At 44.3% G+C, this 27,000-nt stretch overlaps 1 protein-coding gene across 1 annotated transcript in view; it reads left to right on the top strand.

The window, feature by feature from the left end:
* Positions 1–27,000, top strand: part of fchsd2 (FCH and double SH3 domains 2) — a 267,174-nt gene that overhangs the window by 120,673 nt on the left and 119,501 nt on the right. The window contains 2 exon segments of the mRNA XM_085999451.1: positions 876–930; positions 6,203–6,331. Coding sequence (XP_085855577.1) covers positions 876–930; positions 6,203–6,331 — 184 coding nt within the window.

Raw genomic sequence — 27,000 nt, forward strand, 5'->3', positions numbered from 1 at the left:
GGAACTTAACACTGCAATCATCAGTGAACATCCCTACTTCTGACCTTATGATGGCGGGAAAGTCATTGATGAAACAGCTGAAGATGGTTGGGCCTAGGACACTGCCCTGATGAACTCCTGCAGCAATGTCCTGGAGCTAAGATGATTGGCCTCCAACAACCACAACCATCTTCCTCTGTGCTAGGTATGTCTCCAGCCAGTGGAGAGTTTTCCCCCAGATTCCCATTGACTTCAATATGTTCCTCTAAATCTGATGAGCACAAAGCTTTCTGAGGATGATAAGACAACAAAAAGTATGAAAGAAGCGATCTGGAAGCTGGAAACTCTCAAAAATCCTATGTTCTACTGAGCTGCAGCTGAATGCCCCTCCGTATTCAGCTTCAGTAGCTCTCGCACACCAATCCCACCAGATTTTACTGGCGGGTTGGGCACTGGTTGAGACTTAAGTGATTCTGAGTTAAAATCGCATTGGGGTCCAGAAGTACAGCTTTTACATTTCAGTGAAGCTCTCGCCTGCTTGTGATGGTTGCCTCTCTTGCGACCAAAATCAGCAAAGTTAAAATGGCAGTGGCGAGGAAATGCAGCTTGACGCACCCGACTACCATTTTAACCACCCACCCCATTCCCATCTGGCAGGCGTGGTTAAAATCGGGCCTTTGTGTGGCCAGTTCCGATTTATATATAAATCATATATATAATAAATATATAATAAATAATGACTATCAATTGTCTAGACAAAAAAATACTTACTGTTAGTCATAAAGCTAATGATTTCTACTTTGATGCTTACCTAAACTGGGAATGTGCCAATTTTATAAAATCAAATCTTATGAATCAAGTGCACTGTTAAACCCAAGTTTTTCTTTATTTTTCAGGTCCAAACTTAGTCTATTTCAGTCAAGAATAAGTTTACAGAAAGCAAGTGTAAAGGTGAGTTATGCAAGAATTTGAAACTGTTTCCTTTTTGATCTCTGCCTTGAGCTAGTGATTTTCATACAAGGTTTCTGCAATTTGTCCCAGGTCTGCTTCGTTTAGCCAAGTTAATCATGTCTGAAATTTTAATCAATGTATGTCAAGGCCATTCCTTAACCAGATGAGATGCACTTGTAACAAGATGAGAACAGTTTATTTTCCTGCACTGAGGTAGAAGGATTAATTGTGCACTATAGTAATGCCCTACCAAGAAGCTCTGAAGCACCAACAAAATTGAAGTTGGAGAATTAATACATAAGTCCACCTAAATACTTGAACCTGTGATCTCTGGATGGTGAATTAAACACATTACTTAGGTACACTAAGCCTCAGAACATGTTATATGGCAAAAGTTCTTTATCTATTCACGATGTCTTCTTGCAAGATGAAATTTAATTACTCTGATTTGTATATGAACAATTTTCATATTGTCAGAGCTAAATTAAGGGCTGGATTTTCATTAAGCTGTTGGGAAGGAGGCGGGACTACAACTTTCGGGTTTTAGTCCCGCCTCCATCGACGTCCGGCCAATCGACGCGATTTGACCTTGTTGAGCCCACCCAGCGGGCTCAGCAGGCCAATTAAGGACCACCCGGCAACAGGTGACGTCACAGACTGAAATTCCATCTGTCAAGAGTTTTTGACAGATGAAATATCAGTGTTTCACAGCTGTTTGAAGCTGTCAAACACTGACAGTCTGACTTCTAACCTGAGTCCTTCTACGCAGACTCAGTTAGAACTGTCACTGGCTAGAACTGTCACTGGCACTGAAAGCTGAAGGCTGTCACTTTTGACAGATCGCAGCCGTTCAGCTTTCAGTTCCGGCTGAGTGATGGACTCCCGACGCCTAGAGGAAGAAAGGCTGTTAAGGTAAGTACAGGTAAGTAAACCACCTTTACACACTTTAGACACACCAAACACACTTACCTTTGCACTCATGCACCCATCACTCACCTGAACACCGACATCGCGACCCCTCCAAGTCCTTCAACCCGACGGCCCGCCTGCTCTAACCTGGCGTGGTTTGGAGCTGCCGAAGCCCATACGACACCCCTCAAAATAAGGATTAGGCTAAAAACTGCCTGTTAACTACCTGTTAACAGGCAGTTAATTGGCACTAATCCCTTCCCACCCTGGGTCGGCGGGTCCCAGTGCGGGGCGGGTACCCGCCTCCCTTGAAACTTAGGTGGAGGCGGGTTTTGGGTGGGATGGTGTCGGGACCCCCGAATTCGGTTTTTGCCCCCCTGCACGCCTGAAAGCCCACCTCACGGCACACTGAAAATCTGGCCCTAAGTCTTTGAGATGATTCACAGAAAATACTGTCATTTTCAGGTTTGTAGACTCTCATTTCTTGGGCCTACAATTTTTTTTTAAATCCCTATTTGATTATTTTTATGTTCTCTCAAGTTTAATTGTGCTGAGGCCTCAGCATCCATGGGCTAGGGAAGAGAAATTCAGCCAGTTCCCGGTCCTGATCGCTATCCAGTGACTACTGCTGGGAAGTACATGTGTGTGTGGAAAGCAGGTGAGGAGAAGATCGCGCTCAACTGTGCTTCCCCCACCAACCATGTGCTAATTCAAGTATGATCCTAGACCGTGCGCTCTGCCAACTCTCAAGTCTAGGCTCGTGTGAAGAAGACATGGGTGAAGTACCAGAGGTCTGGCAATGTCCATGAACTACATGTCACTGCTTTCAGGAACGGGGGGGAAAAAAATGAAAACAAAATTGTAACTTTGTTGAAATATCATAGTAGTATAATACATGATTGGAAAAATACATTCTTCCAAAGTAGTTGAAAGGTTCATCTTTGCAGTTACCAAATAATGAGCTCCTAGTTTCAGATCAAGAATGAAGGAAAAAAGCTTTCACTGATTGAAAGGAACATTGTGGGTGAAGGGAAGTCAAATGTTTCTTATGTCAGTCACTTCAGCAGTGGCAGGGATCTGGAACCTGGGTGCCCCCCGCCCAGCCTTGCTGGGTAGTGGCTCTTTATAAGCAAAATTTCTGTAAAAGGAATCCAAAGAAAACCAAATGTTATTTTTCATGGTCAGGCAGTAATTTGAGACTCGATGCTGAAATTGTTAAAACTACATTTTTCTATACTTTTTTCTAAAATAATTGTTGCAATTTTTTTTTCAATGTACTTATTATCCTCAAAGGGTTAAAGATAGCACCAAGTAGAGTATTCTAGAGTGATGGGACACAGGTTTGAACTGCTAATTCTTTTTGTTGTGCTGTTTCAACCTCCATCTCAATTCATCATGCTCTCTCTCTGAGTTTACTACCCTCCTATCCTCCCTTAATCTCTCCCTTCATGTTTAAGCCCCAACCATATTCATGGCCACCCCCTCAACTTTGCCATCTCTCGTGGCCTCGCTACTCCCATCGTGTCAATCGCTGATAAGGCCATCTCTGATCACTTCCTCATATCACTGTCCGCCCCTGGAAAAAAAACTCTCTTCCCAACTCTCTTACAACTGCACTTATGAAATCCCAACTGTCCAGCCTTTGGCCCTCCATTCACCACGACATTTCTGCAGCTACCGACCTGCTCAACCACACCCTCACCACCACCTTTGATGCCCTAGTCCCTATTAAAACAATTACCCTCTCTCACCCTGGCCATTCCCCTTGGTACACCTCCCATCTTCGCTCCCTTATGTCCAAGGGACTCCGACTTGAACGGATATGGCGGACAACTGGTTCAGCAATTCACCGCCAGATCTGGCTGGACCACATAAAGCATTATCGGGTCCTGCTCTCGTTTGCCAAAACTGCTCACTATTCCAGAATCATTCTGGAATGCAATGATAAACCTCGGCTTCTATTCTCTACTGCTAGCCGTCTTCTTAAACCCCTCTCCCCTGTCTCCTCCACCCTCACCTCTGACAACAAATATGAGGAGCTCATGGACTACTTTGTCTCTAAGATTGAGACCATCTGTTCAGCTGCCTTTGCCACGTCCCTTCTTTCCCCTAGCCCACCGGGCCAAACTTCCTCTAATGTTCCCCCTTGCCCTAGCCCTGAACTTGCATCTTTCTCCAGTTTCTGTCCAATCTCCCTTCATGACCTCTCTGCATTCATCTTGTCCGTGAGACCCACTTCCTGCTCCCTCGACCCTATTCCCACCAAACTACTGACCACTAAACTTCCTTTTCTGGCTCCCTGTTAGCGGACATTGTTAACGGTTCTCTTTCCTCAGGTACTGTCCCTCTCTCCCTCAAATCTACCTTCATCACCCCTCTCCCCAAAAAAATCAACCCTTGACCCCCTCCGTCTTTGCAAACTACCACCCCATCTCCAACCTCCCTTTCCTCTCAAGTCCTTGAACATGTTGTCGCCTCCCAAATCCGTGCCCATCTTTCCTGGAATGCCACTTCACCTGAAGAAGGAGCAGCGCTCCGAAAGCTTGTGATTTCAAATAAAGCTGTTGGACCATAACCTGGTGTTGTGTGACTTCTTACATTTGTCCACCCCAGTCCAACTCCGGCATCTCCACACCATGAATCCTTTCAATCAAGTTTCCACCCCTGCCACAGTATCGAAACGGTTCTCATTAAAGTCATAAATTACATCCTTTGTGACTGTGACAAAGGTAAACTATCCTCCTCATCCTTCTCGACTTGCCTGCAGCCTTTGACACAGTTGACCACTCCATCCTCCTCCAACGCCTCTCCACCGTCGTCCAGCTGGGTGGGACTGCACTCGCCTGGTTCCATTCTTATCAATCTAATCGTAACCAGAGAATCACCTGCAATGGCTTCTCTTCCCGCTCCCACATCGTTACCTCTGGTGTCCCCCAAGGATCTATCCTTGGCCCCTCCTATTTCTCATCTACATGCTGCCCCTTGGCGACAGCATCCAAAAACACAGCGTCAGTTTCCACATGTACGCTGGTGACACCCAGCTCTACCTCATTACCACTTCTCTCGACCGCGCCACGGTCTCTAAATTGTCAGACTGCTTGTCCGACATCCAGTACTGGATGAGCAGGAATTTTCTCCCATTAAGTATTGGGAAGACCGAAGCCATTGGTTTTGGTCCCTGCCACAAACTCCGTTCCCTAGCCACTGACTCCAACCCTCTCCCAGCACCTGTCTGAAGCTGAACCACACTGTTCACAACCTTGGTGTCATATTTGACCCTGAAATAAACTTCCGACCACATATCCGCGACATAACTGAGACCACCTATTTCCACCTCCGTAACATCATCCGTCACCGCCTCTGCCTCAGCTCATCCGCTGCTGAAACCCTCATCCATACCTTTGTTACCTCTAGACTTGACTATTCTAACACACTCCTGGCTGGCTTCCCACATTCTACCCTATGTAAACTTGAGGTCATCCAAAACTCTGCTGCCTTGTGTCCTAATTCACACCAAGTCCTGTTCACCCATCACCCCTCTGCTTGCTGACCTACATTGGTTCCTGGTTAAACAATGCCTTGATTTCAAAATTCCCATCCTTGTTTTCAAGGGCCTCGCCCCTCTGTCTCTGCAATCTCCCCCAGCCCCACAACCTCCCCCCCCCCCCCCCCCCCCCTGGAGATATCTGCGCTAATCTAATTCTGCCCTCATGATCATCGCTGATTATAATCGCTCAACTATTGGTGGCCGTGTCTTTTGTTGCCTACGTCCTAAGCTCTGGAATTACCTCCCTAAAACACTCTATTTCTCTTTCCTCATTTAAGACACTCCTTAAATTCTACTTCTTTGACCAAGCTTTTGGTCATCTGCCCTAATTTCTCCTTATGTAGCTCGGTGTCAAATTTTTGTCTTGTAATACTCCTGTGAAGCGCCTTGGGACATTTACTATGTTAAAGGCACTATATAAATACAAGTTGTTGTTGTTGCTGTCAGGATATAAACCGAAACAGGCACTTCACTTGTGCAAGAGGGGACATTTTGAGAAAAAGGCAACACGTAACCATTTATGTACCTCTTCATAGACATCTTATGAGTTCCATTGGGAAAGGCATCAGAAGAAGGTTACCTACCTGTTTATATGGCAAGGGAAATAATGTGCGATGCTGGGAAACCTAAATAAGAGTATATTTTTTAAATGGTGGAGAAAGGCGTGTATAAGCCCATAATGTAGCCATTTTACTGATATATCCTTGTACTATATAACTACAAGGAGAAACCCAATGAAAGCCTTTAAGAAGCAAATTGGGAACATTTTGTAAGCCAATTTGACATCCAGTATCACATGTTTTGTTTGAATTCCAGTTAAAAGCACGACGCAGTGAGTGCAACACAAAAGCTAACCATGCTAGAAATGACTATCTTCTTACACTGGCAGCTGCAAATGCACATCAAGACCGCTATTATCAAATAGACCTGGTAAACATGATGACGGTAAGCAAACTTATCTATGCTTGTGTGTTTTTGTGATTCTGAACTCTACTGAGCAAAATTAAGTAGACCAGTGATATACAATCTCGCATCTCTGCTTTACATGACAGTGATTTTTGTTCCTGGAGCCTGACTCACAAGTCCTGTTGGATGTAGTATGTCACGTATGATATGCATTACAAATATTACATTGCCTGGAATTGATGCATTAAGGGAGTCAGGCACTGAAACTTTAGTAAAATGTGTCCACAGCTACAACATGATTTACTTCTAGGACAATCAGAACAGCAAAGAGAAGAAGCACCTTTTTAAATCCTGATCTTGTTGCTGTTAAATCAAACCCTTTAAAATTCTTTAGTGAGTAATGCCAGTAGTGAAATACTTGGGTACCTGCTAATGTACTGATTTGAGCAACAAATGTAAGATGTAGTTTAGATTTAGTTTTTTTGTTTTTCAAATATTTTCAAAAAGGCACTTCATTTTGCATCTTCCCCAAACCAATCACCATAGCACTGAATCTTTCTTGTAGAGAGGCAGAGGTCAGAGTGGGCAAGATATCTGGGGTGGGAAGATGAATGGGAAGGAACTATAATGGCAGCTGAAAAAAGGATTGGCTTTTTCTAAAATCTGATCTGTTCAAGTTTTAACATAGTAAACATGAACCAAATCACCAAAATTTGATACTTACTACAATAATACAGAAGATACTGAGTAGGAGACTTGTACAAAGGGAGTGAACTGGAGAATCGTAGGCCGAGATAGAGACAGCATAAAGTTTGAGACAGAGAGAAATAAAACAAAGACAGAGTGAGACAAAAGAATTAGAGTGGAAGACAAGCAAAATTATAGCGAGAGTGAGTAACCTTTTAACTGTCCATGAACAATACCACAAACTCCACTGTCTTACTGATAAGTTTAGTCTTGATTTTCTGATTGCTCTGCGCTAAACATATGGTAGTTTTCATCACCTGCTTAGCATGGACCAGCTGATACCAGAACCACAAGGAACCAGCCTCCTCTTCACAAATAATACCACAGAAAATCTATTAGTAGCTGATAATGACGTACAGCTAAAAGTAAGAGACCCTGCTTTTATGAGGTCACCAATGGAGAAACTGCTGGAATAGTAGTAACACATAGTCAGTAAAATGACTGCTGAAGTGTATCACATTTTAAAGCATTGCTGAGCTGGCACTTGTCCCATAATATGCATATGATAAATTGATATTCTAGGTATTTAAAGAGATGTAGATGCTACATGAATTGGAAAATATATTCTGCTATTATAAATGATGGTCGTCCTGAGATTGGTAGTGTGATACAATTGCTCTAGTTTTGGGTAAAGTCTCCAAGCTAGGTCCTTTGTCTCAGAGCAGCTGTTTACTTGCATGGTTTTAGGATTTAGAGCAGATATTTTGAATTGTTTTAAATGAATAATAATGGCACATTGCATTAAAGAAAAACCAGATGAATGCTTTCACCAATGTAGAATCTATAGCTAATTAATATTTATAGATTTGTGAAGGATAAGCCTAAAGACTACATTAAAATAGACAAACTTTAGTTTTGTTTTATCGTTCTGTAATTTATCTTTGCTGTCTTTCCTGTCTCACTGACTACTCTCCTTAAGTACTTTATTCTGAGCCCTGGTGTTGAATACATTTTATGAATAAAATGGAGAAAGACTGCATGTGGGAGTTTGTGGAGAGCATTGTGATCCAGGACAACCATGTTTGCAGTAAGTGCCTGCATCTTGAGGAACTTCAGATCAGAGTTTTCGAGCTGGAGTCTGAGGTGCAGACTTTGCGGGGCATCGTGGAGGGGGAGAGTTACCTGGACACTTTGATCCAGGAGGCAGTCACACCCCTTCGGTTAGGTGGTGGTACAGGTCTGGTTAGTGGTCAGGGATAGGAGGGTGTGACTGCAACCCAGGCAGGTAAAGGGACCCCAGGTGCAGTGCTGGAGGAACCTCTGCATTTGTCCTTAGCCAACAGGTATGAGGTTCTTGCTGTTTGTGTGGATGGGGGAAAGGCCTGCAGGATGGATGAGCAAGCTGACCATGGCACCATGGTGCAGGAAGCCACTCAAGTGGGGGGAGTGAAAGGGGATGTAGTTGTGGTAGGGGACAGTATAGTCAGAGGGGCAGATACTGTTCTCTGCAGCCGTGACCAGGAGTTCTCGCGGCTGGGGAAGAACTTGCAGTGGGGAGGGGAGGATCCAGTGTCGTGGTCCACGTAGGAACCAACGACATAAGGAGAACTAGGATTGAGGTTCTGTTGAGAGTTTGAGGAGTTGGGGTCTGGATTGTTAACTGAGCCTCGCGCCAATTGGCATAGGGATAAGCATATTAGAAGGTTAAATGCGTGGCTCAGAGTGGTGTGGGAGGCAGGGGTTTTGCTTCATGGGGCACTGGAACCATTACTGGGGAAAGAAGGAGCTGTTCCGTTGGGGCGGGCTCCACTTAAACCGGGCTGGAACCAGTGTCCTGGCGAATCGAATAACTAGGGCAGTAGACAGGGCTTTAATCTAATGAAGGGGGGGGGTGGCGGGAAGATTCAGGAAAGAGTAAATTTAAAAGCAGCAAGAGAAATGTCAAAGCTCTAGAGCAGAGCAGGGTTTTGGGTAAAAATAAGCAGAGTGGGTCAGGAAGGGACAGAGAGTAACAAAGGTAATAGGGCATCAGTGACTAAGGTGACATCAGGGAAAAAGAGAAATAAGTCAAAGCTAAAGGCACTATATCTGAATGCGTGAAGCATTCACAACAAAATAGATGAATTAATAGCTCGGATAGAAACAAATAGGTTTGATCTAATAGCCATTACGGAGACGTGGTTGCAAAGTGAACAAGGTTGGGAACTAAATATTCCAGGATACTTTAATTTTTAGAAGAGATAGGCAAAATGGAAAAGGAGGATGGGATAAAGACAGTAGAGAGAGGATCTTGGCTCTGAAGATCAAGAAGTAGAATCAGTTTGGGTGAAGCTAAGAAACGGCAAGGGGCAGAAAACATTGGTGGGAGTTGTTTATAGGCCCCCAAACAGTAGTTGTAATGTAGAGCAGAGTATAAATCAGGAAATTAGAGGCGCATGTAACAAGGGTAATACAGTAATCATGGGGGACTTTAATCTACATATAGACTGGGAAAACCAAATTTGCAGTAATTGTGTGGAGGACAAATTCATGGAATGCATACAAGATAGTTTTATAGATCAATATGTTGAGGAACCAACTGGGGAACAGGCTATTTTAGATCTAGTATTGTGCAATGAGAAAGGGTTAATTAACCTTGCAGTAAAGAGGCCTTTAGGGAAGAGTGACCATAATATGAGAGAATTTTAATATTAAGTTCAAAAGTGATTTAGTTAAATCCAAAACTAGGGTCTTGCAAGGGTCAACACGGATTTGTAAAAGGCAGATCGTGTTTGACTAATCTAATTGAATTTTTTAATGAAGTAACAGAGAGGATTGATGATGGGAATGCAATGGATGTTGTCTACATGGATTTTCGGAAGGCGTTTGACAAAGTACCACATAGAAGGCTGGTTAACGAAATTGAGGCTTATGGAGTAGGTGGGTCAGTGGCAGCTTGGATGAGGAATTGGCTTATGGACAGAAAACAGCGAGTTGCGGCAAATGGCTGTTTTTCAGACTGGAGGATGGTAGGCAGCGGTTTTCCCCAAGGGTCAGTGCTGGGCCACTGCTTTTTTTGATATATATAAATGACCTGTATATTGGAATACAGAGTAGAATTTCTAAATGTGCAGATGACACCAAACTTGGGGGGGTGGCAAACAGTGAGGATGATACCAATCGACTGCAACAGGGCATAGAAAGGCTAGCAGAATGGGCAGACAAGTGGCAGATGGAATTTAATAGAGAAGTGTGAGGTGATGCATTTTGGCAGAAGGAAGAGGGAGAGGCGCAATATACACTTAATGGCACAGTTTTAAAGCATGTGCAGGGACAGAGGGACCTGGGAGTTAATGTGCATCGGTCCCTGAAGGTGGCAGGACATGTTGAGAGAGTGGTTAACAAAACATATGGGCCTAGAAATTCAGTAGGCTGCGCCACCCGTTAGCGCCTTAAGAGGGCGCTAAGTGGGTCGGAAGCAACTGGCCATGCCTCCCGCTAAATTCAGCGGGATGCTAATGGCGGCGCTAGCCGCTAGCGCTGCGCCGCTACCGATGACGTCATCGGTGTGCGCAGCGCCCCGCTGACGCCCTGATCGCGATATTTAGATGCGCCCCCTGCTTTAACGCTAGACGCTATGTGCGACCGGTTCAGGGGGGCCTACCTGCGGCGGTAGAGGCGCTAATTAAAGGGGCGGCCATTTTTGTTGCTGGCCGCCTGCCAGCACCTCTCCACGCTGCCGTCCCCGGCCTCCGAAGCCCCCCCCCCCCCCCCCCCGCGGAGTTCCGATTGCGTTCCAAGAGCCCGGCACTTCTCCTCAGTGCCGGGCTCTTTTGCTGGCACTCGCGATCCTTGGGGGCCCAGTTGGGCCCCAGATTGCGCTGCACAAGGCCCCTCTCCTTTAAGAAGGGGAGGAAGGCCTGCAGTACCGCAGCGCGACGTGCAAGCGATATTCAGTTGCAGCGCCCCAAGAGGAATGCGGGGCGCCTCCAGTAGCGCCGCGCTTCCCTCTGGGGCGCTCCAAATGAATTTCCAGCGGGCGGCCGCGACTGCTTCCGGGGCGCTACTTTTAGTGCCCTGGCGAGGCTGGCGCCCCAAACGGGGCTATAGTGAACTTCTAGGCCATGGGATCTTGGGCTTCATAAATAGAGATATTGAGTATGAAAGTAGAGAAGTTATGCTGAACCTTTATAAAGCGCTGGTTAGGCTTCAACTGGAGTATTGCATCCAGTTCTGATCACCACACTTTAGGAACGATGTGAAGGCCCTTGAGAGGGTGCAGAGGAGTTTTACCAGAATGGTTCTGGGAATGGGGGATCTTAGCTACAAGGACAGGTTGGAGAAGCTGGATTTGTTTTCATTAGAGCAAAGCAGGTTGAGGGGGTGATTTGATAGAAGTGTACAAGATTATGACGGGTTTGGATAGGCTAGACGGGGAAAGGCTGTTTCCACTAGTTGCTGGTACAAGGACTAGGGGACACAGATTTAAGGTTTTGGACAAGAGATATAGGGAGGATGAGAGGAAAAACTTCTTTACGCAGCGAGTGGTGATGACCTGGAATTTGCTGCCGACGGAAGTGATGGAAGCGGAGACACTCAATGCTTTCAAGGGGAGACTGGATAGGCACTTGAGGGAAATAAACTTGCAGGGCTATGGGGATAGAGCGGGGGAATGGGACTGACTGAATTGCTCCTAAAGAAAGCTGGCACATAGTCGATGGGCCGAATGGCCTCGTGCCATTATGACTCTAAATCTAAACAAAGCAAACTACGTATGAGGGGCGAGTTGGCTAAGGTAGATTGGGAAACTACATTAAAAGGTATGACAGTAGACAAGCAATGGTGAGCATTGAAAGAATTAATACATAATTTACAACAAATATACATTCCTTTAAGGCACAAAAACCCCACCGGAAAAGTGGTCCAACCGTAGCTAACAAGAGAAGTTAAAGATAGTATTAGATCAAAGGAAGAGGCTTATAATGTTGCCAAAAAGAGTAGTAATCCTGAGGATTGGGAGAATTTTAGAATTCGGCAAAGGAGGACCAATAAATTGATAAAGAAAGGGAAAACAGAATATGAGAGTAAACTAGCGAGAGACATAAAAACAGACTGTAAAAGCTTCTATAGGTATGTAAAAAGGAAAATATTAGCGAGAGTAAATGTGAGTCCCTTACAGGCTGAGACAGGAGAAATTATAATGGGGAATAACGAAATGGCAGGGAAATTAAATAAATACTTTGTGTCTGTCTTCACAGAAGAAAACGCAAAAAATCTCCTGGAAATAGAGGAGAACCAAAGGTTCTAGCGAGAATGAGGAACTGAAAGAAATTAGTTTTAGTAAAAAAATATAGTACTGGAGAAATTAATGGGTCTGAAAGCCGATAAATCCCCTGGACCTGATGGCCTACATCCTAGGGTTTTGAAAGAGGTGGCTATAGAGGTAGTGGATGCGTTGGTTGTCATCTTCCAAAATTCCATAGATTCTAGAATGGTTCCCGCAGATTGGAAGGTAGTAAATGTAACCCCACTATTTAAGAAAGGAGGGAGAGAGAAAATGGGGAACTACAGACCAGTTAGCCTGACATCAGTAGTAGGGAAAATGCTAGAATCTATTAAGAAGGACATGGTAACAGGGCACTTAGAAAATAATAATAGGATTGGGCAGAGTCAACATGGATTTATGAAAGGGAAATCATGTTTGATGAATCTGTTAGAGTTTTTTGAGGTTGTAACTAACAGAATAGATAAGGGGGAACCAGTGGATGTGGTGTATTTGGATTTTCAGAAGGCATTCGATAAGGTGCCACACGAGGTTATTAAACAAAATTAGGGCTCATGGGATTGGGGGTAATATATTAGCATTGATTGAGGATTGGTTGAAGGACAGAAAACATTGTATAGGGCCCTGGTGAGACCACCTGGAGTACTGTGTACAGTTTTGGTCTCCTTACCTAAGGAAGGATATACTTGCCGTAGAGGGAGTGCAACGAAGGTTCACCAGGCTGGTTCCTGGGATGGGGGGATTGTCCTATGAGGAGAAATTGAGTAGACTAGGCCTATAGTCTCTTGAGTTTAGAAGAATGAGATCTCATTGAAACATACAAAATTCTTACAGGGTTTAACAGGGTAGCTGCAGGGAGGATGCTTCACCTGGTTGGGGAGTCTAGAGCCAGGGTCACAGTCTCAGAATAAGGGGTGGGGGATGTAGGACTATGAGAAGAAATTTCTTCGCTCAGAGGAATTCTTTGGAATTCTCTGCCCCAGAGGGCTATGGAGGCTCAGTCGTTGAGTATATTTAAGACAGAGATCGATAGATTTTTGGATATTAAGGGAATCGAGGGATATGAGGATCGGGCAGGAAGGTGGCGTTGAGGTAGCAGATCAGCCATGATCTTATTGAATGGAGGATCAAGCTCGAGGAGCCGAATGGCCTACTCCTGCTCCTATTTTTTGTGTCCTTATGCGTGTAGTCTAAATGATGTGATTGTGTGAACTGTTATGTATTCACACTCTTAACAGTGACTTATTGGGAAGTAAGCTAGTGTGTCATTAATAAATGTTGTTTCCATATCTGTAATTTTTCACTGTTTTTGTATTCTCATTCCACACATTTTGCTAATGCAATACTATTTTTTAAATTGAGAAATCCAACTTTACACATCATGTGGTGTAAGTAAAACCAGTTTCGGCTTTGGTTTAGTAAACTGTTGAGTGGCATCAGACATGCATAGTTTATCTTGCAATAAGCCACCCTTTGTTCTGTGTATGTGTAAACATAGTTAATAATGACAGTTGTGTGCAACATTTTACACAGTGGGGTCTGTAAACAGAAGGCAGGGTGAAATCTCAGGTGAGGTATCGGGTGAATACTTTCCTCTTGAACGGTTTATATACTTCAGCTACTTTTTCTAAAAGGAACAAATTGAATTCCCATTAATGAAATTGCAAACAAACTTGCGTAATTGTGATGTCTAAGCCAACCATTCTTTCATCGTTGAAAGGGAACATTACTATTTGGGGGTGGAGAGGAAAGTTCCATGTGAAATACTCCTTTCACCAAAGCTAGTAAAACAGTGGGAGGAAAAATGTTACAGCTTCAGAGAGAGATCTTATTCAGTTGGTAAGGCGCAATGAGAAAATCTGAGAACAAGTCCTCATAGACTGAGCTCTTGTGATGGCTAGATGCAGTTGAATTGGTAGAGGCCAGGGACCAAGTTGCCAGCTAACCCCTTCTCTCCCACCCCCTTCAATCTCAGCTATGAAGTAGTTCATGGCACAGGTGGAGGAACTTCTAATTAAATAGATTTAAAAGCAAAATGTATATTATTGATGGTACCCAGCCTTGCTCTGCATATGAAATAACTCCAAAGTCTAGCCTTAAAGACACAGGCCTAGAAATTCGGTGGGCTGCGCCACCAGTTAGCGCCCAAAGAGGGCACTTAGTGGGTTTAGCGCCACTGGCCATGCCTCCCGTGAAATTTAGCGGGGCGCTAATGGCAGCATTAGCCTGTAGCGCTGCGCCACCACCGATGACGTCATCGGTGTGCGCAGCGCCCCGCTACCGCCCCGATCGCGATATTTGGTCACGCCCCCCGCTGTAACGCCGGTCGCAATTTGCGACTGGTTCAGGGGGGCCTACCTGCGGCGGTAGTGGCGCTAATTAAAGGGGAGGTGCGGGGCGGCCATTTTTTTCGCTGGCCGCCTGCCAGCACCTCCTCGCGCCGCCGTCCCCGGCCTCCTGCGCCCGCCCCCCCCCCCCCCCCCCCGGGCAGTGCCGGCTGTGTCCCAAGAGCCCGGCACTTCTCCTCGGTGCCGGGCTCTTTTGCCGGCATTCGCGATCTCCGATTGCGTTGGTGCAGGCCCCTCCCCTTTAAGAAGGGGAGGAAGGCCTGCAGTACCACAGCGTACCGTGCCGCAGCATGTGGCGCTGCGGCATGGTGCGCTGCGATATTCAGTTGCAGCGCTCCAAGAGGGAAGCGGGGTGCCTCGAGCAGCGCCCCGCTTCCATTTGGGGCGCTGAAACTGAATTTCCGGCTGGCGCAAGTGGCTCCATCCGGAGCGGTAATTCCGGCGCCCAGGCGAGCTTGGGGCGCCACCGAATTTCTAGGCCACAATATATAACAGTTGGAGCAGGAACAATGTAATACTTAGTTCTAAGATGAAGAAGAGGTGTCTTAGCAGAGATGGCAAAGCATTTGAATGTAATTATTGATAATTCACTGAAAGTTTCTCATCAATGTGAAGCTGTTGGCAACAAAACTAAATAAATGGTTGGTTACATCTTGAGGCTAATTGACTAATAAGTTGAAACAAGTTATTCTAACCTTGTAACCCTAACCTTGGTGAGGCCATAATTGGATTACAATATGCAATTTTTTGGCATCCTGCTTTGTAAAGAACATTGTATTGGATTACATTGATTTTGTTTGAAGATCAGAGAGTATGTATGCATAACTTTTCTTCAGAAGATTAATTAGGTGAGGTAGAATCCTCAAAAGATATATTGTACATGCTGTGGAAGGAAAGGCATGATGAGCTGAATGGCTTTTTCTTGTTCTGTGCTTTATTATGTTTATAGGTGAACTGAATCAATGGCACAAAATTGAACTAAACTTGGGTAAATTATAAGTATATAAAATTGTTGTCATCTTTGAGGCAGAGTACAACAGTTCAGGTAACATTTATCTCATTAAGTGTGACATCACTTCAAGTGAGACAGCAAATTGAATTGTACTGTTGACATTATTTGTGATTTGGTTAGTGAGAAAGAAGGAAAGAAAGAACTTGCATTCAAATAGTAGCTTTCATGATCTCCGGATGTCCCAAAGCACTACATAGCCAATTTAAGTGTAGTCATTGTTCATAGAATTATACCGCACAGAAGGCGGCCATTCGGCCCATCATGCAGCTATCCAATTTATCCCACTCCCCTTTCTCCATATCTCTACAAATTTTTCCACTTCAAGTATTTCTCCAATTCCCTTTTGAAAGTTATTATTGAATCTGCTTCCGCCACCCTTTCCGGCAGTGCATTCCAGATCATCATAACTCACTGCGTAATATTTCTTCCTCATCTCTGTTCTTTTGCCAATTATCATAAAAATCTGTTTTCCCCTGGTTACCGTTTCTCCTTATTTACTCTTGTCAAAACCCTTCATGATTTTGAACACCCCTATCAAATCTCCTCTTAACCTTCTCTGCTCTTAGGAGAACAACCCCAGTTTCTCTAGTTTCTCCACGTAACTGAAGTATGTTGTCCCTGGTACCATTCTAGTAAATCTCCTCTGCAGCCTAGTGATGGGGAATGAAACAGAGCAGATAAGAGAGGTAAAAGTAGGGGAACATCTAGTTAATAGTGACCATAATATATAATACGCTTTAAGATAATAATTGCGAAGGACCATAAGTATGACTAAGACCAGGGTAATAGATTGGAGAAAAGCTGATTTTGAGGGGCTGAGAATAGAACTTTGGAAAATAAAATGAACAACAATATTGGCAAACAGTGACGTAGAACAGCAATGGGAACCATTTAAAAAAAAAAAAAAGTGTTCATCAGAGTCCAAGAAAAATATATTCTGCTGGGAAAAAAGGACAAACACTAATGGGACACCATGGGTGAATAAAGCCATAAGGGGAAAATTGAGAGTAAGGAAAGAGGCATACATTAAGTACATGGACAGCAGGAGAGAGCATGATGAGGGAGAATACGAAGAGATTAGGAGAGAAGTCAAAAAAACAATTGGGAAGGCAAAGAGAAACTAAATTAAATTATCAAGGAATATTTTTTTTAAATAGTAAAATATTTTACAGACATCAATAAAAAAAGGAAGGTCAGGATGGGAATAGGGCCATTAAGGGATGGACAGGATAATACCACAGGCAGCGATAGAGAGATGGTAGAAATATTAAATGATTACTTTGCTTCAGTATTTACCAGGGAGATAGAACAGGTGGACACGACACTGGAAGGTGAGATTAGAAATGAAATAAATGCGTTTAAAATAAAAACAGGGGATATATTAAATAAATTAATCAAACTCAGAGGAAACAAAACCCTGGTCCGGACGGATTACATCCACGCATTTTAAAAGAATCTAGGGACGAAATAGCAAAGGCATTACTACACACATTTAAAAATTCGTGTAAGAAAAGATGTAGTGCCAGAGGACTGGCGGATAGCTAACATAATACCTATATTTAAGAAGAGAGATAGAACATGTCCAGGGAACATAGACCAGTCAGCTTAACATCGGTGGTAGGAAAAATAATGGAATCCCTACTAAAGGAGAAAATAGAAGAACATCTAGAAGCCAAAAATATAATAATGAATAGTCAACATGGATTTCAAAAGGGAAAGTCCTGCTTAACCAACCTCATTGAATTTTTTGAAGAGGTAACCGAGAGATTAGACGAGAGTAATGCAGTAGATGTAATTTATCTGGATTTTCAAAAGGCCTTCAATAAAGTACCACATAATAGACTAATTAAAAGGTCAGAGAATGCAGAGTCCGGGGACAAGTAGCAGATTGGATAGCTAGCTGGCTTCAAGACAGAAAGCAGAGAATAGGGTAAAGGGTAGATATTCCCAGTGGCAGAAGGTGGGCAGTGGTGTTCCACAAGGATCAGTGCTGGGACCACTGTTGTTCACAATTTATATTAACGATTTAGACTTGGGAATCAAAAACACAATTTCTAATTTGCAGATGACACCAAATTGCGGGGGGGTGGGGGGGGGGGGTTAATCAATACTGAGGGGGACTGCAACAAATTACAGGAGGACATTCATAAACTTGCAGAATGGGGCATATAATTGGCAAATTAATTTCAATACAGATAAATGTGAGGTATTACATTTTGGTAGGAAGAGTGCGAGTCTGGGTGGGGTAGAGGAGCAAAGGGATCTCGGAGTACAAATACACAAATCGCTAAAAATAGCAACACAGGTTAACAAGGCCATAAAAAAAAATCCAAGCACTAGGGTTTATTTCTAAAGGGATAGAATTGGAAAAATAATGAAGTTATGCTAAACTTGTATGGAGCCTTGGTTAGACCACACTTGGAGTACTGTGTACAATTCTGGTTGCCATATTATAAAAAGGATATAGAGGCACTGGAGAGGGTGCAGAGAAGATTACAAGGATGATACCAGAAATGCGAGGGTATACCTATCAGGAAAGGATGAACAGGCTGGGTCTCTTTTCTCTTGAAAAGAGAAGGCTGAGGGGTGACCCAATAGAGGTCTTTAAAATTATGAAAGGTTTTGATTGAGTAGATACAAAGAGAGTGTTTCCACTTGTGGGGAAGAGCATAACAAGAGGCCATCAAGAAATCCAATAGGGAATGGATTTAGATGCAGAAAGATGGGAGGAGGCTTGAGTGGAGCATAAACACCGACTTGGACTGGTTGGGTCGAATGGCCTGTTTCTGTGCCGTATATCCTATGTAAAAAGCCTCTGAGGCCCTGACATTCTTCCTAAAGTGTGGTGCCCAGAATTGGGACACAAGACTTCAGCTGGGGCCTAATCAATGTTTTATAAAGGTTTAGCATAACTTCCTTGCTTTTGTACTCTATGGGGGTGGTTTTCTCGCTGGAGGCAGGTTTCGGCTTTGGCGTGTCTGAAACTCGCCTCCACTGATAGTTTTCAAAAAATTGAGATTTTCCCAAGTTTTAGAGGTGTGGGATGCCCTTGCTCAATTAGTGTTTTGGGACTGAAGCTCGCCTCTGTTGACGGCACTTTTCCAGTCTGATTTTATGGCTTCTTGCTCCCTTGGCTCATTCCACAGCATTTTTGCTTCTCCTGTACCACCTCCAACATATTTTTGAGATACCTATGTCCAATTCCAAGGCAAGGGCCTACCCGAGGCTCTCAAATGAGGTGCTGCAAATGTTGTTTGAGGGGGTGAGAACTAGCATGGAGGTGCTCTTCCACTCATCTCGGAGGAAGCGGCCTGCAAAGAAACCAAGGCTGTGTGGGTACAGCTGGCAAGGGATATAAGTTCCAGATCTCTGTGTAGATTGGGAGACTCTTTCTGTGTATTGATGAATTGCCATCCCTGTTGGAAAGCATTAACATGATTTGATGCCAAAATGTTGGCGTTATGCCATCTGTTACTTAGCGCCACACTTGAGTTGTCAGGTTGGTGGCCTGACTGAAAGGAGGTCAGAGAGTCATGTCCATTGTCAGTGAAGTCCTAGCATGGAGCCAAGGACATGTGCCAACCTATACAAATCTGGCCATGATAAGTTCATCCCTGGCAGCCATGTGCTCGCCTGCTGCCACTGCTGCTGGTCGAAACACCGGCGCTCTGACCTCCTCCTGCTTCTCCTCCTCAGCTGCTTCCTCCTCCTCCTCATCCTCATCTGAGGTTCAAGGTGAAAGGAAATGAATGTTTCCCATTCTGCTTGCAGATGCCTCCTCTGGGGAAGCGCTCATTGTAAGCGGGGCGAGGGTCTTCACAGGAGGTCCCACAGTTGGAGTCAAGCTATAGCACCTCCGACTTCAGAAGGCCTTCTAAAAGTGCTCAGAGACCTTTTAAAGCCAAGGTCTGGCACCTGCAAGTAATCCTTGCTCCAGTGAACGAGGTCTTGTTAAACCTGCAGCAGTGAGGAGGCTACCCACGAGTCAACCCGCCAGGTTTACCTGGCCTGGTTCAGAAGTTGCGTGAAGCACGCTGAAATGATGGGAAATTCACGAGGGCCTCTCAAAATAGGCTTAGAGAGGCCCTTAACAAGTATTTGCAGACGTTAATTAACACAATGGCCAGCTGGAGGCGGGAGCGTTTCCCGACCTCCAAAACCGGCACCGGCAAAATCCCACGGAGGCGGGTTGGAGGCGGGTTTCTAACCCGACCTCATTGATTCTAATTTTCCCGCCTTTCCCGACTCCAAACCCGCCTCCTCCGGTGTTAGAAAATCACCCCCTTTGCCTCTATTAATAAAGCCAAGGATCCCATATGCGTTTTTAACAGCCGTCTCAACTTGTCCTTCCACCTTCAAAGTCTTGTATCGGTACACCCCCACGTCTCTCTGTTCCTGCACCCACTTTAAAATTGTACCTTTAGTTTATATTGCCTTTCCTCATTCTTTGACCAAAATGAATGACTTAATACATCTGTGTTAAATTTAATCCACCATGTGCCTGCCCAATGCACCAATCTGTTTATGTCCTCCTCACTGTTCACTACTTTTCTGAGTTTCGTGCCATCTGCAAACTTTGAAATTATGCCCTGTATACTCAAGTCTACGTCATTAATATATATCAAAAAGAGCAGTGGTCCCAACACTGACCCCGGGGGACACCACTACACACTTCTCTCCAGTCTGAAAAACCATTCACCACTACTCACTGCTTTCTGTCCCTTAGCCAATTTCATATCCACTCAGCCACTGCCCCTTTAAACCCATGGGCTTCAATTTTGCTAACTGGTCTATTATGTGGTACTTTATCAAACGCCTTTTGAAAGTCCATATACACAACATCAACCGCACTACCCTCATCAACCCTGTCCATTACTTCATCAAAGAACTGAATCAAAATAGTCAAACATGATTTGCCTTTAACAAATCGGTGCTGACTTTCACTTATTAACCCATATTTTTCGAGGCGCCAATTCATTTTGTCCCGGACTTTGTCTCTCAAAGTTTCCCCGCCAACGACGTTAGGCTGACTGGCCTGTAGTTGCTGGGTGTATCCCTCCTTTTTTGAACAGGGGTGTAACATTTGCAATCCTCCAGTCCTCTGGCACCACCCCCATATCTAAGGGGGGTTGGAAGATTGTGGTCAGAGTCTTCGCAATTTCCACCCTTACTTCCTTCAGCAACCTTGGATGCATCCCATCCGGCCTAGGTGACTTTTCTACTTTGAGTGCGGCCTACCTTTTTAGTACCTCCTCATGATCTATTTTTATCCTGTCCAATTCCTCTACTAGCTGCTCCTTTACTGTGACATTGGCAGCATCCTCTTCTTTAGTGAAAACGATGCACTGTTATAATGTAGAGAAACACACTAGCCAATTTGCACACAGCAAGGACCCCAAACAGCAATGAGGTAAATGACCAGATAATTTGTTTTAGTGGTGTTGGTTGCAGGATAAATGTTGGTCAGGACACCGGAGAACTCCCCTGCTCTTCTCGAGGTAGGTTTGGCTAGTTGGGTGAGAGGAAGAGGAAAACCATCAGAGACAGCTGATTGAATGGTCTCAGTCTTGGTGAAAAAGAACTCCATGAGCTCCTTGACATCTGAGAGACTGGCTATTGCTGTTAACTTAATATTTGTGAAAATATTGTGAAGTAATTTTATTCCATTTGCAACATACATCTGTTTTATTATCCTTTTAATGCTGCAATACATTTTAAAGTTACATCAGTACGGAATGATAGCCAAGATTTCCATGATTCCCTACAGTGACTAATAAGCATGAGTCAGCTTATTTGAAGCTAGGCTGCCTCATATATTCATTGACGATGCCTCAATAAAAAGTGCTGGCCAGTAGTTTTCCCTGTCATATCTAAACTGACAGATTGGAGGCAACGAATAGTTTCCTATTTCACCCTGAGCTGAGCTACCGACCCCATATCCTCTGCATCACCAAGACCGCCTACTTCCACCCCTGCCTTAGCCCATCTGCTGCTGAAACCCTCATCCTTGTGTTTGTTCCCTCCAGACTCAACTATTCCAATGCACTCCTGGCCTGCCTCCCACCTACCACCCTCCATAAACTTGAGCTCATCCAAAACTCTGCTGCCCACATCTTCACTCTCCCCAAGTCCCGCTCGCCCACCACCCCTGTGCTCGCTGACCTACACTGGCTCCCGGTTCGACAATACCTGAATTTTAAAATTCTCATCCTTGTTTTCAAATCCCTCCATGGCCTCGCCCCTCCCCATCTCTGTGACCTCCTCCAGCCCCACAACCCTCCCAAGTTCTCAGCGCTCCTGCGCATCCCAAATTTTCATCGCTCCACCATTGGCGGCCATACCTTCAGCTGGTTAGGCCCTAAGCTCTCAAATTCCTTCCCTAAACCTGCTCCAACACTCTCTCCTAATTCGCTCCTTAAAACCTACCCCTTTGACTAAGCTTTTCATCACCTGTCCTAATATCTCTATGTGGCTCAGTGTCAAACTTAATGCAATAACGCTCCTGTGAAGCACCTTGGGATGTTTTACTCCATTAAAGGTGCTATATAAATGCAAGTTGTTTATTGTTCTGAGCAAGTGCAATGTTTAGGCAAGCACTGCATTAGAACAGCAGACCTGCATATGCGAACAGCAGATGATGCATTGACTTTGAAGCAGGAATCAGTCTTGTCAATATGGAGGATGTGATATTAAAAATGAATGGGATGGTGAGGGGAAAGTGACTGTAGGCAACAGATTAAGGTCTTCATTTTTTGACCATCAGTACTGTCATGTAAGATTCTGATCACGGGGTTCTGAAAACATTACCCATTAAAAAATGTCTTAAGGAGCAGCTTTTGATGGCGAGGATAATGCTGAGTAAGAATGAATTTTAAAATAAGAGGTCAAGGTGAAACCTACCAAGCACTGGGATGTTGAAGGCTATGCTAGGTTTCGCAGTGAATTTTGTTAACCAGATCAAGCCTTGTGTTGCTGAACATAATGGGCTATTGGTCTTGTGTAGTTTTATTTTAAAATATTGAGAATTACCAAATAGATGTGGTGTAACATAGATGAAACTTTAAATGATTTTTACATGACCAGAGCTTGTATATATCTAGTCAAACTGTTGAAGGATTTTTTTCTTTTTATTAGCCATGGATAAGGTGAGACATGCAACTCTGATGTTTGGTGGGACACTGGGGGGCAGGGGGGATTCCTGTTCGCCAGCAATATTGTCGGTGTTACTGGCAACTGCAGTTAGCGGCCACTGGAAATGGCTGCAATGCTAACCGAGTCAAATTAGTCTGGGGAGCGTGGAGATAGGTGGCGCAGTGCTTACCTTCCGTGCAACACTGTCTTGGTGGTGTTGCTGGAGGGATCCGGGACGAAGTTTCTATCCAGGTGCGGTGTTGCAGTTTCCCACAGCTTCTGTGAGTGAAGCTGTGGAGCTCGCAAGGAATTGTGGGCAATGAAGAGGCCTGAGAATTAAAGGGGCCATGTACACTGAAGCAATACAAAATAAAATGCAGTGAATCAATACGTTTTTTCAGCCCTTTAAAAAAATATTCAACATTTAAAAGAAGTTCCAAATGTGAATGTTCAGCTGTTAAAGCGCCTTGATTTCAAAATTTTCATCCTTGTTTTCAAATCTCTCCACGGCCTCGCCCCTCCCTATCTCTGTAATCTCCTCTAGCCCCACAAACCCCCTAGAAATCTGCGCTCTAATCTTGCCCTCTTGAGCCTCCCTGATTATAATCGCTCCACCATTGGTGGCCGTGCCTTCAGTTGCCTAGGCCCTAAGCTCTGGAATTCCCTCCCTAAACCTCTCCGCCTCACTACCTCTCTCCTCCTTTAAGAAGCTCCTTAAAAGCTACCTCTTTGACCAAGTTTTTGGTCATCTGCCCTAATTTCTCCTTATGTGGCTCGGTGTAAAATATTTTGTCTTATAATACTCCTGTGCAACACCTTGGGACGTTTTACTACATTGAAGGTTGTTGTTGTTGAATTACCTTCACAGCACGTTTTGTCTTCTCAGAGGCCTTCATTTACCATCCAAGCCCTTGCAAGTGTCCAGCAGCACTCCCTACACACTTAAAAAGCTTCTCACATCTATTGCAGCAAGCTACCACTTCAATAAAATCAAAAAGATCCCAGTCCAAACCCTTAAATTCAAACTTATCAGAATGATGTGTGTGTCCCTTTAAGAGTTGCAGACATTGCCACTGTCAGCCTGCTTGCATGCCAAATTAATCTGGCGTGCTTAGGACCCAGCGCTGAATTCAGCGCTAGGGTCAAAGTTTGCATTGGTGACGTTAAGTTGGCGTTGCACGCCGATTGACTTCACCACGCCGCCATTTTTTTTCCCAGGGTGCTGCCCCAGTTACCGGCAGCACAAAGGGGGAGAGCAATATGGTGGCCACCGCGGGACCTGCCACCAGCTGGCGAAAGAACGGCAGCCGCCATTTTAACGTAATTTCATGGCACTACAGTGTGTCGGTAAGGAGATGAATTTCTAGCCCTCAGTCTTTAGACAAGAACCACATAACCTTTCTTACCATGCCTACTTTATAAGGGTTTCGTATAACTTCCTTGCTTTTGTACTCTTATGCTTCCCGTAATTACTTTGGCTGAGATCAGCTAACTTGGGAGCAAGTGTGCCTGAGATTTTTAGACTGACTTGAAACCGCCTCATCTCCAACCACCCTTTCCTCTCCAAAGTCTTTGAGCATGTGTTCTCCCAAATCCGTGCCCATCTTTTCCACAACTTCAGGTTTGAATCTCTCCAATGAGGTTTCCACCCTGCCATGGCACTGAAACTGCCCTAATCAAAGTCACATATGACATCCTCTATGACTGTGACCTCCTCGTCCTTTTGGAACTCTTTGCCGCTATTGACATGGTCAACCACATCATCCTCCTCCAACACCTTTCCTCAGTTATCCAGCTGAGTGGGACTGCCCTCGCTTGGTTTCACTCTTACCTATCTAATCGTAACCATAGCTTCTTTTTCCATGCTGCACCGTTACGCCTGGAGTCTCCTAAGAATCTATTTTTGGCACCCTCCTCTTCCTTAATTATAACCTGCCCCTGGCTACATCATCCGATGAAATGGCATCAAGTTCCACATGTACGCTGACAACACCCAGCTCTACCTTTCCACCACCTCCCTCATCCCCTCTGCTGTATGTGTTGTCAGCCTGCTTGTCTAACATCTAGTCCTAGGTGAGCCATAATTTTCTCCAGTTAAATATTGGGAAGTCTGAAGCAATCACCTTAAGCTTCCACCGCAAACCATTGTCACTGATTTCACCCCCCTCCCTAGCCACTGTCTCCGGTCAGGGTCAACTCTTTGTAACCTCAGTGACCTGTTTGAGCCTGAGCTAAGCTTTTGGCCCAATATCCTCTCCATCACAATGACGGCCTACTTCCACCTCCGTAACATTGCCTGCCTCACCGCACATTCAGACTCGACCAGTCGATTGCTCTTCTGACCAGCCTCCCATCCTCCCCTCCACAAACCTCACCTCATCCAAAACTGTGCTTCCCATATCCTAACCCGCACCAAGTCCCATAACCCCTGGCTTCCGGTCCCCCAACACCTCCAATTTAACATTCTCATCCTTACGTTAAAATCCCTTCATGGCCCAGCCCTAGAACCCTCTGAGTTCTCTGTATTCCTCCAACAATGGCCTCGGGCATCCCCCATTCCCTTTGCTTCACCATTGGCGACTGTGCCTTTAGCTGTCTAGGCATTATGCTCTGGAGTTCCCTCTCAAAACCTCCACTCCTTCACCTCCTTTAAGACCCTTCTTAAAACCTGCCTCTTTGACCAAGCTTTTAGTCACCCCATCAAATATTGCTTTCTTTGGCTTGGTGTCAATTATTGTCTGGTTATGTTTCTGTGAAGTGCCTTGGAACGTTTTCTATATAAATGCAAGTTGTCCGATTAATCTTGACATACAAGATTGCCCTCTTCTGTGCCTTTATAATTGCACTTATTTCAGTGGTTTACCTACAATGTCAGATGAAGAAGCAAGTTATAGATATATCTGACCTCCTACAGAGAAAAGTGAGGGTGGACATGATCTTAATGAGGACATCTGTGGGTGTGGTGGACCCCTGGGAATGGTGCATCGAGATTTTTTTTGGGTGGGTGGGGTGATATTTGGTACTGGGACTGGGGAATGTTAGCTCGTATAAAAATAGCAGTAGTCTGGTATCTGGGGATTTTATAACTGGTGGTTTTGCAGCAACATTTAAAATTGCCACCTGCATATGTTACTGTTTGCGTTACTAACATAAAGGCTTAAAGCATTTATATTCCATTCTTCAACTATTATAATGATGGCATTAACCCATTTGAATTAGCAGCTCTGTTAAAACAGTAAATGGATGAATGTCATACAAATGAGTTAAGCATTTGTACATTAATATTACACGCAGTCATTTTAGGATAAGATCTTCATACATTGAGCTTCAGAAAGTTCACCGCCATCAGGTTTTTGATCTTCATGTTTGTTTTGAAATCAGGAAACAGGAATATTTAGACTGATCCTGTCCTTGCACTGTGATTACAATGCATTGATGCAAGTTAAAACAAATGCACTTGCACTTAATTCTTTGAGGTGTGGTCTTATGTTCCCTTTGGTTCAGTTCATCCTTGTAAACACTGACCTTTGCCTGGACCTAGCTTGAGTCGCAAATCAATACCTCAACGAGAAGGGCAAATGGCAAGATAACAGAAATGAAACTGTGACAAATCATTTCAGTAAGCTGAAAGACGATTAAGACAGGGGCTGTCGCTATGCCTCAAAGATGTTGCATGGTTATTTGCTTCTTTGTACATCTGGAGTACCATAGGCAGATCCTCTTTTTCTATGAGATGTGGATCCCTCCAACAGTTGCTTAAAGGTGCTTTCCTCTTGAACAGTTGATGCCTTGTTGCCATGATCTTTACCATGGGCAGGGCTGTGGTCTGCCTTAAACTATCTCCGCATGCAAGATGAAATTGTGGAATTATGCATGTTTCTAATAGTGCTTTCTGCATACTTTTACCATGCAGTTTTAGAAAGTGAAAAATCAGAACTTCAATAGCATAACTATTGAAGAAAGACTGTATTTATATGACCTATATCTTTGTGGAACATAGTTATGTTTATACCAGTTCCTGACTCCTCAGGTCTTTATCCAATCAAATCATTTAGTTCTGGAAAAGTGCCTTATTCTCTAGAGAGTCAACGGAATATTCTTGATTCTCCTTTAATGCCCAAGGTTATACACTTTTTCCTTGTTTAGCACTACACACTGCTTCAGGCAAGAGCATCCGTGCCTTTTTTAACATTGAAAGCATAAATGGCTCGCATTTAGTAGGTTTAAGCATCTCAATGTATCATCTATACAGCAATAATCAAGATTA

This window comes from Somniosus microcephalus, chromosome 10 (assembly GCF_052327205.1).
Source record: "Somniosus microcephalus isolate GS21.2 chromosome 10, FLI_Smic_1.0, whole genome shotgun sequence".
Lineage (NCBI taxonomy): Eukaryota > Metazoa > Chordata > Chondrichthyes > Squaliformes > Somniosidae > Somniosus > Somniosus microcephalus.